This window comes from Carcharhinus amblyrhynchos, chromosome 19, assembly GCF_965287045.1.
Source record: "Carcharhinus amblyrhynchos chromosome 19, sCarAmb.v2.hapA, whole genome shotgun sequence".
In the NCBI taxonomy this organism is placed as follows: Eukaryota; Metazoa; Chordata; class Chondrichthyes; order Carcharhiniformes; family Carcharhinidae; genus Carcharhinus; species Carcharhinus amblyrhynchos.
In genome coordinates, this window is record NC_137342.1 from 2,098,505 (window position 1) to 2,115,632 (window position 17,128).

At 46.5% G+C, this 17,128-nt stretch overlaps 1 protein-coding gene across 1 annotated transcript in view; it reads right to left on the bottom strand.

Moving 5' to 3' along the window:
- Positions 1 to 17,128, bottom strand: part of LOC145355578 (dynein axonemal heavy chain 3-like) — a 507,454-nt gene that overhangs the window by 471,256 nt on the left and 19,070 nt on the right. Inside the window, 1 exon segment of the mRNA XM_080207828.1 lies at positions 14,672 to 14,789. Within this exon segment, the coding sequence (XP_080063954.1) occupies positions 14,672 to 14,789 (118 nt within the window).

Consider the following 17,128-nt stretch of genomic DNA (forward strand, 5'->3'; position numbering starts at 1 on the left):
ATAAGTGCACAGATACAGCAAGCGGTAAAGAAGGCAAACAGAATGTTGCCATTCACAGCGAGAGGGTTTGAGTATCGGGATAGGGATGTTTTGCTGCAATTGTACAGGGTGTTGGCGAGGCCATGTCTGAGGTGCTGTATGAAATTTCAGTGTCCTTATTCAAGGAAGGACATCCTTGTTATAGAGGGAAGGTTTCCCAGGCTGATTCCTGGGAATGGCCGGTCTGTCATATGAGGAGAGACTAAGTCAGTTAGGATTGTATTAATTGGAGTTGAGGAAAGTGAGGGGGAATCTCACAGGAAGTTATAAAATTTTAACTGCAGTAGACAGGTGGTGGGGGAGTCCTGAGCTAGGGGTCAGAGTTTGAGGATAAGGGATAAACCTTTAGGATTGAGGTGGGGAGAAATTTCTTCACCCAGAGGGTGGGGAATGTGTGGAATTCACTCCCACAGAAAATAGAGGCCAAAATGTTGTGTGATTTCAAGAAGAAATTAGATATAGCTCTTGGAGCTAAAGGGATCAAGGATATGGGGGAAGGGGGATCAGGATAATGAATTTGATGATCAACCATAATCATAATGAATGGTAGGGCAAGTTAAAAGGGCTGACTGGTCTATTCCTGTTTCTAGTTTCTCTGTACCCCTTCCGTCACTTTATTGATGATTGAGACTAGAATATTTGGGCAGTAATTGGCTGGGTTGGATTTGTCCTGCTTTGTGTATACAGGACATACCTGGATAATTTTCCACATTTCAGGGTAGATGCTAGTGTTGTAACTGTACTGGAAGAACTTGGCTAGGGGAGCGGCAAATTCTGGAGCACAAGTCTTCAGTACTATTGCTGGAATGTTATCAGGGCCCTTTGCCTTTGTAGTATCCAGTGCCTCCAATCCTTTCTTGATATCACGTGGTTAATCAAATTGGCGGGAGACTGTTACGCGAGATGCTGGGGACCACTGGAGGACACAGAGATGGATCATCCACTCGGCACTTCTCGCTGAAGATTGCTGCAAATACTTCAGCCTTATCTTTTGCACTGATATGCTGGACTCCTCCATCATTGAGGATGGGGATATTGGTGGAGTCTCCTCTCCAGTGAGTTGTTTAATTGTCCACCATCATTCTTGACTGGATGTGGAAGAACTGCAGAGCTTAGATCTGATCCGTTGGTTGTGGGATCGCTTAGCTCTGTCATTTGCTGTTTTTACCATTTGGAATGCAAGTAGTCACGTTCACCAGATTGACACCTCATTGTTTAGGTATGCCTGTTGCTGCTCGTGGCATGCCCTCCTACGCTCTCCATTGAACCTGGACTGATCCCCTGGCTTGGTTGTAATGGTTGAATGGGGGATATAGCAGGCCATGAGGTTACAGATTGTGGTTGAGTTGCTGTTTGACCTGCTGCCATGAGACTTTGCAGGGTCCAGAGTCAATGTTGAGGATTCCTAGCACGCTCCCTCCCAACTGTACATCACTGTGCCACCATCTAGACCATAGGGTAGCACAGGAACAGGCCCTTCAGCCCACAGTGTTGTACCAGACATGACACCCAACTAAATTAAACATTTCTGCCTGCGCTTTGTCCATGTCCCTCTATTCCTTGCAAATTCATGTGCTTATCTAAAAGCCCCTTAAACAGCCCTATTGTATCTGCCTGTACCATCGCACTCTAAAGATGTGCGGGTCAGGTTGATTGGCCGTGCTAAGAAATTGCCCCTTAGTGTTCATGGATGTGTAGGTTAGAGGGATTAGTGGGTATAATATGTAGGGATATGGGGATAGGGCCTGGGTGGGATTGTGTTTGGTGCAGACTCGATGGGCCGAATGGCCCCTTTCTGCACTGTAGGGTTCGATGATTCTATGATTTGATCACCCCTGGCAGCACGTTCCAGACACCTTCCACTCCCTGTGTGAAAAACCTCTTCTTTGAATTTTCCCCCTCTCATCTTAAGTGCGTACCCCATAGTATTAGGTATTTCAACTCTGGAAAAAGATTCTGACTGTTAGCCCTATCTGTGCCTCTCATCATTTTATAGACTTCTACCAGGTTGCTCCTCAGTCTCCACCGCTCCAAAGAAAACACTCCTGGTTTGTCCAGCTTCTCCTCTAATATCCTCATATCCTCTAATCCAGGCAGCAGCCAATAAACCCCTTCTGCACACTCTCCAAAGCCTCCATATCCATCCTGTAATGTGGCGACCAGAATTGAATGCAATATTCTAAGTGTGGCCCAACCAAAGTTTAGTAAAGCTGCAACACAACATCTTGACTCTTATACTCAATGCCCAGATCAATAAAGGCAAACATGCCATATGACTTCTTTACCATCCTGTCTACTGGCAGCAAGGTGGCATGGTGGTTAGCAGTGCTGCTCACAGCACCAGGGAGCTGGATTCAATCCTAATCTCGGGTCACTGTTCTGATGGAGTCTACATGTAGACAAAAGGCAGCAACTATAAGCCAGTTCGCTTAACTTCTGTATCAGGGAAAATGCTTAAATCTATCATCAAGGAAGAAATAGCGAGACATCTGGACATAAATTGTCCCATTGGTAAAACGCAGCATGGGTTCATGAAGGGAAGGTCATGTTTGACAATTTGGTGGAATTCTTTGAGAACATTCCATGTGCAGTAGACAATGGGGAACCTGTGGATGTGGTGTATCTGGATTTCCAGAAGACATTTAACAAGGTGCCGCACCAAAGACTGCTACGTAAGATAAAGGTGCACGGTGTTACGGGTCATGTATTAGCATGGATAGAGGATTGGTTAACTAACAGAAAGCAAAGAGTGGGGGTAAATGGGTGTTTTTCTGGTTGACGATCAGCGACTAGTGGTGTGCCTCAGGGATCAGTCCTGGGATTGCAGTTGTTTACAATTTACATTGATGATTTGCAGTTGGGGACCAAGTGTAGTGCGTCAAAATTTGCAGATGACACTAAGATGGATGGCAGAACCAAGTGTGCAGAGGATGCTGAATGTCTGCAAAGGGATATAGATAATCTGAGTGGACAAGGATCTGGCAGATGGAGTACAATATTGGTAAATGTGAGGTCATCCATTTTGGTCGGAATAACAGCAAAATGGACTATTATTTAAATGGTAAAAAATTACAGCGTGCTGCTGTGCAGAGGGATCTGGGTGTCCTTGTGCAGGAATCTCGAGGAGTTGGTTTGCTGGTGCAGCAGCTAATTAAGAAGGCAAATGGAATTTTGTCCTTCATTGCTAGAGGGATGGAGTCTAAAAACAGCGAGATTATGTTGCAGCTGTATAAGGTGCTGGTGAGGCCACACCTGGAGTATTGTGTACAGTTTTGGTCTCCTTACTTGAGAAAGGATATACTGGCACTGGAGGGGGTGCAGAGGAGATTCACTAGGTTGACTCCAGAGTTGAGAGGGTTGGCTTATGAGGAGAGACTGAGTAGACTGGGGTTATACTCATTGGAATTCAGAAGAATGAGGGGAGATCTTATAGAAACATATAAGATTATGAAGGGAATAGATAAGATAGAAGCAGGGAAGTTGTTTCCACTGGCGGGAGAAACTAGAACTGGGGGGCATGGCCTCAAAATAAGGGGGAGCAGGTTTAGGACTGAGTTGAGGATGAACTTCTTCACACAAAGGGTTGTGAATCTGTGGAATTCCCTGCCCAGTTGAGGCTACCTCATTGAGTGTTTTTAAGGCAAGGATAGATAGATTTTTGAACAGTAAAGGGGTTAAGGGTTTTGGTGAGTGGGTGGGTAAGTGGAGCTGAGTCCACAAAGATCAACCATGATCTTATTGAATGGCGGGGCAGGCTCGAGGGGCGAGATGGCCCACTCCTGCTCTTAGTTCTTATGTTCTTGTCAACAGCTTACTAAACTCCATGTACACAACATCCACTGCTCTAGCCTCATCGATCACTTTCATCAGTCCCTTAAAAAAATCAGTCAAGTTAATTAGACATGGCCTGTCCCGCACCAAGCTATACTGACTGCCCCTAATTAGGCCATGGACAAAGAACAAAGAAAATTACAGCACAGGAACAGGCCCTTCGGCCCTCCAAGCCTGCACTGGCCATGCTGCCCGACTGAACTAAACCCCCTACCCTTCCAGGAACCGTATCCCTCTATTCCCATCCTATTCATGGATTTGTCCAGATGCCCCTTAAAACTCACTATCATATCCGCTTCCACTCCCTCCCCTGGCAATGAGTTCCAGGCACCCTCCACTCTCTGTGTAAAAAAATCTGCCTCGTACATCTCCTATAAACCTTGCCCCTCGCACCTTAAACCTGTGCCCCGCTAGTAATTGACTCTTCCACCTGGGAAATAACATCAGACCACCCACTCTGCCCCATTCCTCCCCCCAGTCCCCAACCGCCCATCCCCCCCCTTCTCCAAAATCTTTCCTCTTGACGTATCTCCCACTTTCCTTGGGGAAGTTATTTGATCAGTTTCCAGCTCCCTTTCCAGATCACCACAATCAGCTTGGGAGATTGGGCTGTTTGAACAGACGGCAGTCCGCCCTGACTGGGTCAGTAATGGTGTACAAGTGTGACTTAAACAGAAAATGCTGGAAAATGTCAGCGGGTCTGACAGCATCTGTGAGCAGAGGAAAGAGCCAACGTTTCCAGTCTGGATGACCCTTTGTCAGAGCTTCTGCACGAGTGTCTCCTGAACTCAGATTTCCAGATTTAGCAGCAAACTTTACATTTTTACATGATCCTTTCCCACAGAATTCCCTGCCAGTTGAAAATAGAGCATAGAATCCGTACAGTGCAGGAATAGGCCACTCTGCCCATCGAGTCTGCACTGACCACAATCCCACCCAGGCCCTATCCCCATATCCCCACACATTTACCCTCTAACCTACAGGACACTAAGGGGCAATTTAGCACGGCCAATCAACCTAACCCACACATCTTTGGGAGGAAACCAGAGCACTTGAAGGAAACCCACGCAGACATGAGGAGAATGTGCAAACTCCACACAGACAGTGACCCGAGCTTGGGAATCGAACCCAGGACCTTGGAGCTGTGAAGCAGCAGTGCTAACCACTGTGCTACCCAGATTTTCTCATTGGTAGTTTCAGTTGTGGATTAGTCTGGGGCGGGTGGGTTTTCTTGGGGGGGGAGGGGGGCGAACTTCCCCATTCCCAGCAGCTGATACAGCTTTAAGAGGCTGAAGAATGCCAACCTACGTCACAGCGCAATGCCCTTGCCTCACACACAGGCTGAAAAGTCATTCACGTCTCCGTGTCAATGTCATTTTTCACAGAGACGAACTAAAATACTTCAAAGCAGAACAATATCTGCTGGAATAAAGCATTGCCGGGAAAACAGCACAGATTCCATTTGACCGAAACTTAATCCAGAAGCTAATTGTAGGAAAATGCTTAAATCATAAATAGCAGCTCTGAACTGTGCATTTGAGAAACGATTGCCAGTCGTCTCTTGAAACAGTGAATTAAGTCAGAGTTCTGTTTAACTCTGATCCACAAGCTCTGTGTTTTCATCTCATTTCACACTCAGAATTAGCACTGTTATTTTTAGCAAACTAAATGGTAAAATAATGAGGAAGACATTGCTGTTTAACAGCACTAGCTACTCAGTTTTGTCACATCCAGGGTGACACAGTGGTTAGCACAGCGCCGGGGATCTGGGTTCGATTCCCAGCTTGGCTTACTGCCTGTGTGGAGTTTGCACATTCTCCCCATGTCTGCGTGGGTTTCCTCTGGGTGCTCCGGTTTCCTCCCACAGTCTGAAAGACGTGCTGGTTAGGGTGCATTGATGTGGAGATGCCAGCATCGGTCGGACTGGGGTAAACACAGTAAGAAGTCTGACAACACCAGGTTTAAGTCCAATTGATTTATTTGATAGTAAACTCACAAGCTTTCGAGGTTTCCCTCTTCGTCAGGTGGATGGACAAACCCTGAAAGCCTGTGAGTTTACTATCAAATAAATCGGTTGGACTTAAACCTGGTGTTGTCAGACTTTTACTAGGGTGTATTGGCCGTGCTAAATTCTCCCTCAGTGTAACCCGAACAGGCGCCGGAGTGTGGGGATTAGGGGATTTTCACAGTAACTTCATTGCAGTGTTAACGTAAATCTACTTGTGACACTGATAAATAAGTTTAAAGGAAAGTAATTCCAGTGACTGCAATCTGATCGATTTGATTATCATCCTGTGACTCTGGACCAGATACACTCCTGAACTCCATTGGGTGAGTATAAGAATTACATTGTACAGCGTACAACATCGCTGTGTGTGCATACAGCACCTTGTCCAGGATTATACCTGCCACAGTGTTCCACCAGAGCAGTGTAAAACAATATTGACATTAACCACACAAGGGGGACAGATAATTACAACTTTGGTCATTGTTTTAAGGAGTGTGTTAAAGGAGATGAGAAAGAGATGGGGGCAGTTTTGGAGGGAGTTCCAGAACGGAGAGGTGGGCTGCACAATTTATTTTATTTATCCTCTCCACGTGGGCATCACTGGACTAGCATTTATCCCAAACTGCCCTTCAGAAGGTGGGGGTCAGCTGCCTTCTTTAAACACTGCCTCAGGTGTAGGGACACCCACAGTGCTGTTAGAGAGGGATATTGTCTCAGTTGAACCTACCTCCAGTAAAGTTTATTTATTTATATTCACAAGCCGGCTGACATTAACACTGCAATGAAGTTACTGTGAAAATCCCCTGTAGCCACATTCAGGTGCCTGTTCGGGTACACTGCAGGGCAATTTAGCACGGCCAATGCACTCAGCCAGCACGTCTTTGGAGTGTAGGAGGAAACGGGAGCACCTGGAGGGAACCCATGTAGACACGGGGAGAATGCACAGATTCGACCCAATGTGAGTATTGAACCCGGGTCCCTGGTGCTGTGAGGCAGCAGTGCTAACCACTGTGCCACCACACTCTCAGGCAGAACATTCTAGATCCCAATCCTTCACCACTTTTCCTAATGCCTCCATTATTTCTTTTGCCAATCACCGTAACTCTGTGCTCTCTGGTTCTCAATCCTTTTCTCCCTCTCTACAGAACAAAGAACAAAGAAAATTACAGCACAGGAACAGACCCTTCGGCCCCTCCAAGCCTGGCCCGACCATGCTGCCCAACTGAACTAAAACCCCCCCTACCCTTCCGGGTACCATATCTCTATATTCTCATCTCATTCATGGACTTGTCAAGGTACCCCTTAAAACTCACTACCATATCTGCTTTCACTACCTCCCCCGGCAGCGAGTTCCAGGCACCCACCACCTCGATTAAAAATGTCCCTTGTACATCTCCTTTAAACCTTGCCCCTCACACCTTAAACCTGTGCCCCCCTAGTAACTGACTCTTCCACCCTGGGAAAAAGCTTCTGACTATCCACTCTGTCCATGCCCCTCATAATCTTGTAGATTTTTTTCAGGCCGCCCCTCAACGTCCATCGTTCCAGTGAGAACAAACCAAGTTTCTCCAACCTCTCCTCATAGTTAATGCCCTCCACACCAGGCAACATCCTGGTAAATCTTTTCCGTAACCCTCTCCAAAGCCTCCACATCCTTCTGGTAGTGTGGCGACCAGAATTGAACACTACATTCCAAGTGCGGCCTCACTAAGGTTCTATAAAGCTGCAACATGATTTGTCAATTTTTAAACTCAGTGCCCCGACCGATGAAGGCAAGCATGCCGTATGCCTTCTTGACTACCTTCTCCACCTGCATTGTCAGTTTCAGTGACCTGTGTACCTGTACACCCAGATCCCTCTGCCTATCAATACTCTTAAGGATTCTGCCATTTATTGTATATTTCCTATCTGAATTAGACCTTCCAAAATGCATTACCTCACATTTAGAACATAGAACATAGAACATAGAACATTACAGCGCAGAACAGGCCCTTCGGCCCACGATGTTGCGCCGACCAGTTACAAAAACAATGACCCACTAGCCTATACCAATCCCTTTTCGTCCATAAACCTATCCAGAGATCTCTTAAACGCCCCCAAACTAGACGCATTTACAACTGCAGCAGGCAGGGCATTCCAATCCCTCACCACCCGCTGGGTAAAGAACCTACCCCTGACATCCGTCCTGTAGCTACCCCCCCTTAATTTAAAGCCATGCCCCCTCGTGCTAGCTTTCTCCATCCGAGGAAAAAGGCTATCACTATCCACCCTATCTAAACCTCTAATCATCTTATATGTTTCAATAAGATCCCCTCTTAGCCACCTTCTTTCCAACGAAAACAACCCTAAATCCCTCAGTCTCTCCTCATAGGACCTCCCCACCATACCAGGCAACATCCTAGTAAACCTCCTCTGCACCCTCTCCAACGCCTCCACATCCTTCTTGTAATGCGGGGACCAGAACTGCACACAGTACTCCAAGTGCGGCCGCACTAGAGTAGTGTACAGTTGCAACATTACACTGCGACTCCTAAATTCAATCCCCCTACCAATAAACGCCAAGACACCGTACGCCTTCTTAACAACCTTATCTACTTGATTCCCAACTTTCAGGGATCTATGTACACACACACCTAGATCCCTCTGTTCATCCACACTATTCAAAGTCCTCCCGTTAGCCCTATACTCGACACATCTGTTGTTCCTACCAAAGTGAATTACCTCACACTTCTCCGCATTAAATTCCATCCGCCACCTCTCGGCCCAGCTCTGCAACCTAAGTCTCCCTGCAGACTATGACACCCTTCCTCACAATCTACCACACCTCCAATTTTGGTGTCATCAGCAAATTTACTAATCCACCCAACTATACCCTCATCCAGATCATTAATAAAAATTACAAACAACAGTGGCCCCAAAACAGATCCCTGAGGCACACCACTCGTAACTGTACTCCATGATGAATATTTACCATCCACCACCACCCTCTGTCTCCTATCTGATAGCCAATTCCTGATCCAACTTCCTAGATTACCCACAATCCCATACATCTGCATTTTCTGCAGAAGCCTACCATGGTGAACCTTATCGAACGCCTTACTAAAATCCATGTATACCACGTCAACTGCCTTGCCCCCATCCACCTCTTTGGTCACCTTCTCAAAAAACTCAATAAGGTTAGTAAGGCACGACCTACCCGCTACAAAACCATGCTGACTATTTCTAATCAATTCATTACACTCCAAATAGCTATAAATCCTATCCCTAATAATTTTTTCTAAAACCTTGCCCACAACAGAAGTAAGACTCACCGGTCTATAATTCCCGGGGAAGTCTCTGTTCCCCTTCTTAAACAATGGGACAACATTCGCTATCCTCCAATCCTCCGGGACTACACCAGAGACCAATGACGACCTGAAGATCTGAGCCAGAGGCTCTGCAATCACCTCTCTAGCCTCCCAGAGAATCCTAGGGTAGATCCCATCCGGACCAGGGGACTTATCTATTTTCAGCCCCTCAAGAATTTCCAGCACATCCCCTTTATCAACCGTAATACTGTCTATTTTACACCCCTGCAACCCAATGTCCTCCTCAGCTATATTCATGTCCCCCTGCGTGAACACCGAAGAGAAATATTGGTTCAATACTTCTCCAATCTCCTCCGGTTCCACACACAACTTCCCCCTGCTGTCTGTAACTGGCCCTAATCTTGCCCTGACCAACCTTCTGTTCTTGACATACCTATAGAACGCCTTAGGATTCTCCTTAATCCTATCAGCCAAATTCTTCTCATGTCCTCTTTTAGCCCTTCTCAACTCACTCTTCAACTCCCTCCTAGCCAATCTAAAGCTTTCTAGTGCACTATCTGAGCCCTCCAATCTCATCCGAACATAAGCCTCCTTTTTCTTTTTAACCATCGACTCAACCCTTTTAGTGCACCACGGTTCCCTAGATCTACCAAATCCACCATGCCTGACAGGGACATACCTATCAAGGACTCGCAGTAGCTGCTCCTTGAAAAAACTCCACATTTCAGACGTTCCCAGTCCCTGTAATCCCCTAATCCAATCCATGCTTCCTAATTCACTCCTGATAGCCTCATAATCGCCCTTACCCCAGCTAAAATTGCTGACCCGAGGTTCATGCCTATCTCTTCCCATCACTAAGGTGAACGTAACCGAATTGTGGTCACTATCACCAAAATGCACACCAACTTCCAAGTCTAGCACCTGGTCTGGCTCATTTCCCAGCACCAAATCCAATATAGCCTCTCCTCTAGTTGGCCTGTCTACATACTGAGACAAAAAACCTTCCTGCACGCTTTGTACAAACACTGACCCCTCTAGCGAGCTAGAACTATAGCAACTCCAATCAATATTCGTAAAGTTAAAGTCCCCCATAACAATTACCCTATTACTTTCACTCCTAACCAGGATTGTCTCCGCAATCCTTTCCTCAACCTCTCTAGAACTTTTAGGAGGTCTATAAAAGACTCCCAACAGGGTGACCTCCCCTCTCCTATTTCTAATCTCCGCCCATACTACCTCAACTGACAAGTCCTCATCAAACTTTCTCTCCGACACTGTGATACAGTCCTTGACTAGCAATGCTACCCCACCCCCCCTTCTACCTTCTTCTCTACTCCGACTAAAGCATTTGTACCCCGGAACCTGCAACATCCATTCCTGACCCTGCTCTATCCAAGTCTCAGAAATGGCCACAACATCAAAGTCCCAGGTACTGATCCACGCTGCAAGTTCATCCACTTTATTGCGAATACTCCTCGCATTAAAGTACACGCATTTCAAACCCTGCTCCGCCCCACCCCCACTATGCCGTGCCTTGCATTCCCCAACTATGCCCCCCTCACTTTCACCCCCTTTCCTCACTATCCCTCCCCCCCTCCGAATCAGTTTAAACCTTCCTGCATCGCTTTTGCAAATTTACCCCCCAGGATATTGATTCCCCTCTGGTTCAGGTGTAGACCATCCCTCTTATAGAGGTCCCACCTTCCCCAGAATGAGCCCCAATTGCTCAAGTACCTGAACCCCTCCCTCCTGCACCATCCCCTCAGCCACGAGTTCAAACTTTCCCTCTCCCTATTCCTCTCTAAACTATCCCGTGGCACAGGCAAGAGTCCAGATATAACTACTCTTTCTGACTTCGCCTTTAGTTTCCACCCCAACTCCATAAATCTTTGCTTAATATCCCCTTCCCTTAATCTCCCTATGTCATGTGTCCCCACATGAACTATAACTTGGGGTTGATCTCCCTCTCCCCTAAGAGTCCTGAATACTCTGTCCGATACATCCTGGACCCCAGCCCCTGGTAGGCAACACACCAGCCCAGAGTCCCTACCCTTACCTCCAACTCTCCTATCCGTCCCCATAACTGTGGAGTCCCCAATCACGAGGCCCAATCTCTTACCCCTAACCACCTGAGGCTTGCCAATAGGCTCACCCCCAGAGACCTGCTCCCTTTGGCTATCCCCAGTTGATTTCTCCTCAACTGTAGCCTCCAGGACCGAAAACCTATTTTGGAGGGGAACAGCCCCAGGGGATTTGTCTGGATTAAACTCCATCTGCCAGCTCTCCGCCCAAGTCTCCAACTGATCTATATCCTGCTGTATCCCCTGATGGTCCTCATCGCTATCCACAAATCCACCAACCTTTGTGTCGTTTGCAAACTTACTAATCAATCCAGTTACATTTTCCTCCAAATCATTTATATATATTACAATCAGCAAAGGTCCCAGCACTGATCCCTGAGGAACACCACTTGTCACAGCCCTCCATTCAGAAACACACCCTTCCACTGCTACCCTCTGTCTTCTTTGACCGAGCCAGTTTTGTACCCACCTTGCCAACTCACCTCTGATCCCATGCGACTTCACCTTTTGTACCAGTCTGCCATGAGGGACCTTGTCAAAGGCCTTACTGAAGTCCATGTAAACAACACCCACTGCCCTGCCCTCATCAATCATCTTCATCACTTCCTCGAAAAACTTGATCAAGTTCGTGAGACACGACCTCTCCTTCACAAAACCATGTTGCCTCTCACTAATACATCCTCTTATTTCCAACTGGGAATAAATCCTGTCTCGAAGAATCCTCTCCAATAATTTCCCTACCACTGACGTAAGGCTCGCCAGCCTGTAATTACCTGGATTAACCTTGCTCCCTTCTTAAACAAAGGAACAACATTGGCTATTCTCCAATCCTCTGGGACCTCTCCTGTAGCCAGTGAGGATACAAAGATTTCTCTCAAGGCTCCAGCAATTTCCTCCCTTGCCTCTCTCAGTATTCCGGAGTATATCCCATCAGGCCCTTGATGTTTCTCAAGAACCCCAATACCTCCTCCTCTTTGATCTCAACATGACTCAAACTATCAAACTATCAAAATATCAAACTATGGGCATTTAAGAGATCTGTGGATAGGTTTATGGACGAAATGGGATTGGTTTAGATTAGTGGGTTAGTGTTTTGTTTTAAAAGCTGGTCGGCGCAACATCGTGGGCCGAAGGGCCTGTTCTGCGCTGTAATGTTCTATGTTCTATGTTCTATCTACACATCCTTCCCCAAACTCATCATCCACCAAATCCTTGTCTTTGGTGAATACTGATGTAAAGTACTCATTTAATACCTCGCCCATTTCCTCTGGCTCCACACATAGATTCCCTCCCATCCTTGAGTGGACCAACCCTCTCACTCTTTATATATGTATAAAAAGCCTTGGAATTTTCCTTAATCCAATGGTTTTTCATGACCCCTTTTAGCCCTCCTTACTCCTTGCTTAAGTTTCTTCCTATTTTTCTTATATTCCACACTTCCTTCGTGTGTTCCCAGCCTTTAGCCTTGACAATCCTTCCTTTTTCTCTTTGACTAGACTCACGATACCTCTCGTTACCCATTCACTATCTACCCTGCCCAGACCCCTCGTGATTTTAAATGTCTCTATCGAATCTCCTTATAACCATCTCCTCTCCAAGAGAAACACTCCCAACATCTCCAATCTCTCTGTGTAATTAAGGTTTCTCACCCCAAGGGCATTTTCGTGAAGTTTTTCTTTAGATGTGCGCAGTAACTATTGCCAATCAGAAATCTATCAATCTAAGTTTTGAAATTTTAGCTGCCTGGGGACAGGATTCCCCTTTTGGATGGGGAGCAGGTTTTTCCTGGATGGTTTTGATCTTCTTGAGTGTTGTTGGAGCTGCTTACATCCAGACACAAAACCCTACCCCTGATTGTGCCTTGTAGATGGTGGACAGGATTTGGGGAGTCAGGGGGTGAGTTACATGCTGCAGTATTCCTCTAAACTGCTCTTGTAGCCACTGTTTTTACATAGCTAATCCAATTAATAGCTAATCAATGTGGAGTGCCATAAACATAGAAAGGACAGCAGGACTAGAGGGCACAGCCTCAAGATAAAGGGGGGGGGCAGTTTAGAACGGAGTTGAGGAGGAACTTCTTCACTCAAAGGGTGGTGAATCTCTGGAATTCTCTGCCCGTTGAAGTGGTGGAGGCTGCCTCGCTGAATATGTTTAAGTCACGGGTAGATAGGTTTCTGATAGACAGGGGAATTAAGGGAGAAAGTGGGAAAGTGGAACTGATCCACTTCAGATCAGCCATGATCTTATTGAATGGCGGGGCAGGCTCGAAGGGCTAGATGGCCGACTCCTGCTCCTATTTCTTATGTTCATGGGTCAAGGGTGGAAGAGGAAAAGAACATAAGAACATAAGAAATAGGAGCAGGAGTAGGCCATCTAGCCCTTCGAGCCTGCCCCGCCATTCAATAAGATCATGGCTGATCTGAAGTGGATCAGTTCCACTTTCCCGCTTTCTCCCTTAATTCCCTGTCTATCAGAAACCTATCTACCCGTGACTTAAATATATTCAGTGAGGTAGCCTCCACCACTTCAACGGGCAGAGAATTCCAGAGATTCACCACCCTTTGAGTGACGAAGTTCCTCCTCAACTCCGTTCTAAACTGCACCCCCCTTATCTTGAGGCTGTGCCCTCTAGTCCTGCTGTCCTTTCTGAGTGGGAAGAGCCTCTCCACCTCTACCCTATCCATCCCTTTCATTATCTTATACGTCTCAAAGAGATCCCCCCTCATCCTTCTAAACTCTAACGAGTACAAGCCCAGTCTATTCAGCCTCTCCTCATAGCTCAACCCCCTCAACTCCGGTAAAATGGCAGCGCGGGCTCGTTGCGCCGAAGGGCCTGTTTCCCATGCTGTGTTGTTCTTTGTAGTTCAGTTTCCAGTCAATGGTACCCCCAGGATGTTGACGGTGAGGGATTTGGCAGTGGGAATGTCTTGGAATGTCAAGTGGCAATGGTTTGATCGTCTCTCATTGGAGATGGTTACATCTTGGCACTTGAGTGGTACAAATGTTACTTGTCACACAAAGAACCTGCCAAGGTTCCTTCAGCTGCCCCTTCCAACCATCCTCAACCATCTAGACAGACATGGACAGCAGATACCTGGGAACACCAACACCTAGAGGTTCCCCTCCAAGTCACTCACCATCCTGACGTGGAAATATATCGCCGTTCCTTCACTGTGGCTGGGTCAAAATCCTGGAACTCGCTCCCCAGCAGCACTGTGGGTGTACCTACACCTCCGGGACTGCAGCGGTTCAAGACGACAGCTCACCACCACCTTCTGAGGGGCAGTTCAGGATGAGCAAGGTCTAGCCAGTGATCTCAGCAATGAATGTGAATTATTTGGACAAGCCTTTTTGGAAATAAATGATGGTAGTTCCTTTCAAGTCAAAGCGTTTGTAATACTCACTTCCTCCTGTTCATGGGGGTTCTGGGTCTTTTGTTCTTGAGGGTCCTTTCTCCATGCTGAGGGGGTTTGAGAGATGGTGAGTTCTCCTGCCCCTCACTACACTGCTGCTCAAGAGACTCTGTATCAGGAAACAAGGTGAGTAATTAGTGCGAGTCAGTGTCTTATTAAATTAATTGGCATGGAGACCAAGGGAGAGGAATAATGTTTGGAAATGTGACAGGATTGTGGGGAAGTTATAGAACATAGAACATAGAACATTACAGCGCAGAACAGGCCCTTCGGCCCACGATGTTGCGCCGACCAGTTAAAAAAACAAATCCCTCAGTCTCTCCTCATAGGACCTCCCCTGCATACCAGGCAACATCCTGGTAAACCTCCTCTGCACCCTCTCCAAAGCCTCCACATCCTTCCTGTAATGTGGGGACCAGAACTGCACACAATACTCCAAGTGCGGCCGCACCAGAGTTGTGTACAGTTGCAACACGACACCGCGGCTCCTAAATTCAATCCCCCTACCAATAAACACCAAGACACCGTATGCCTTCTTAACAACCTTATCTACTTGATTCCCTACTTTCAGGGATCTATGTACACATACACCTAGATCCCTCTGTTCATCCACACTATTCAGAGTCCTCCCATTAGCCCTATACTCAACACATCTGTTATTCCTACCAAAGTGAATTACCTCACACTTCTCTGCATTAAACTCCATCCGCCACCTCTCGGCCCAGCTCTGCAACCTGTCTAAGTCACCCTGCAAAATATGACACCCTTCCTCACAATCTACCACACCTCCGACTTTGGTGTCATCAGCAAATTTACTAATCCACCCAACTATACCCTCATCCAGATCATTAATAAAGATTACAAACAGCAGTGGCCCCAAAACAGATCCCTGAGGCACACCACTCGTAACTGAACTCCATGATGAATATTTACCATCAACCACCACCCTCTGTCTCCTATCTGCTAGCCAATTCCTAATCCAATTTCCTAGATTATCCTCAATCCCATACATCCACATTTTGTGCAGAAGCCTACCATGGTGAACCTTATCAAACACCTTACTAAAATCCATATATACCACATCAACTGCCTTACCCCCATCCACCTCTTTGGTCACTTTCTCAAAAAACTCAATTAGGTTAGTAAGGCACGACCTACCCTCCACAAAACCATGCTGACTGTCTCTAATCAATTCATTACTCTGCAAATAACTATAAATCCTATCCCTAATAATTTTTTCTAAAACCTTGCCCACAACAGAAGTAAGACTCACCGGTCTATAATTCCCGGGGAAGTCTCTGTTCCCCTTCTTAAACAATGGGACAACATTCGCTATCCTCCAATCTTCTGGCACTATACCTGAGACCAACGACGACCTGAAGATCAGAGCCAGAGGCTCTGCAATCACCTCTCTTGCCTCCCAGGGAATCCTAGGGTAAATCCCGTCCGGACCAGGGGACTTATCTATTTTCAAACCCTCAAGAATATCCAGCACATCCCCTTTATCAACCGTAATACTGTCTATTTTACACCCCTGTAACCCAGTGTTCTCCACAGCTACATTTATGTCCCCCTGCGTGAACACCGAAGAGAAATATTGGTTCAATGCCTCTCCAATCTCTTCCGGTTCCACACATAACTTCCCTCTGCTGTCTGTAACTGGCCCCAATCTTGCCCTAACCAACCTTCTGTTCTTAACATACCTATAGAACGCCTTAGGATTCTCCTTAATCCTATCAGCCAAAGTCTTCTCATGTCCTCTTTTAGCCCTTCTTAATTCACTCTTCAACTCCCTCCTAGCCAATCTAAAGCTTTCTAGTGCACTACCTGAGCCCTCAAGTCTCATCCGAACATAAGCCCCCTTTTTCTTTTTAACCAGCGAATCAACTTTCCTAGTGCACCACGGTTCCCTAGCCCTACCATTTCCCCCTTGCCTGACAGGGACATACCTATCAAGGACACGCAGTAGCTGCTCCTTGAAAAAACTCCACATTTCGGACGTTCCCAGACCCTGTAGTCTCCTAGTCCAACCTATGCTTCCTAATTCTCTCCTAATAGCCTCATAATTACCCTTCCCCCAGCTAAAACTACTGACCCGAGGTTCCTGCCTATCCCTTTCCATCACTAAGGTGAACGTAACCGAATTGTGGTCACTATCACCAAAATGCACACCAACTTCCAAGTCTAGCACCTGGTCTGGCTCATTTCCCAGCACCAAATCCAATATAGCCTCACCTCTAGTTGGCCTGTCTACATACTGAGTCAAAAAACCTTCCTGCACGCTTTGTACAAAAACTGACCCCTCTAATGAGCTAGAGCTATAGCAATTCCAATCAATATTAGTAAAGTTAAAGTCATGATATAAAGTTATGATACAGTTTCTTGTACAACCGTGTGAGTGTGAGATAGACTGAACACCAGAGTAAGAATTCCTTCATGGAACTGCAC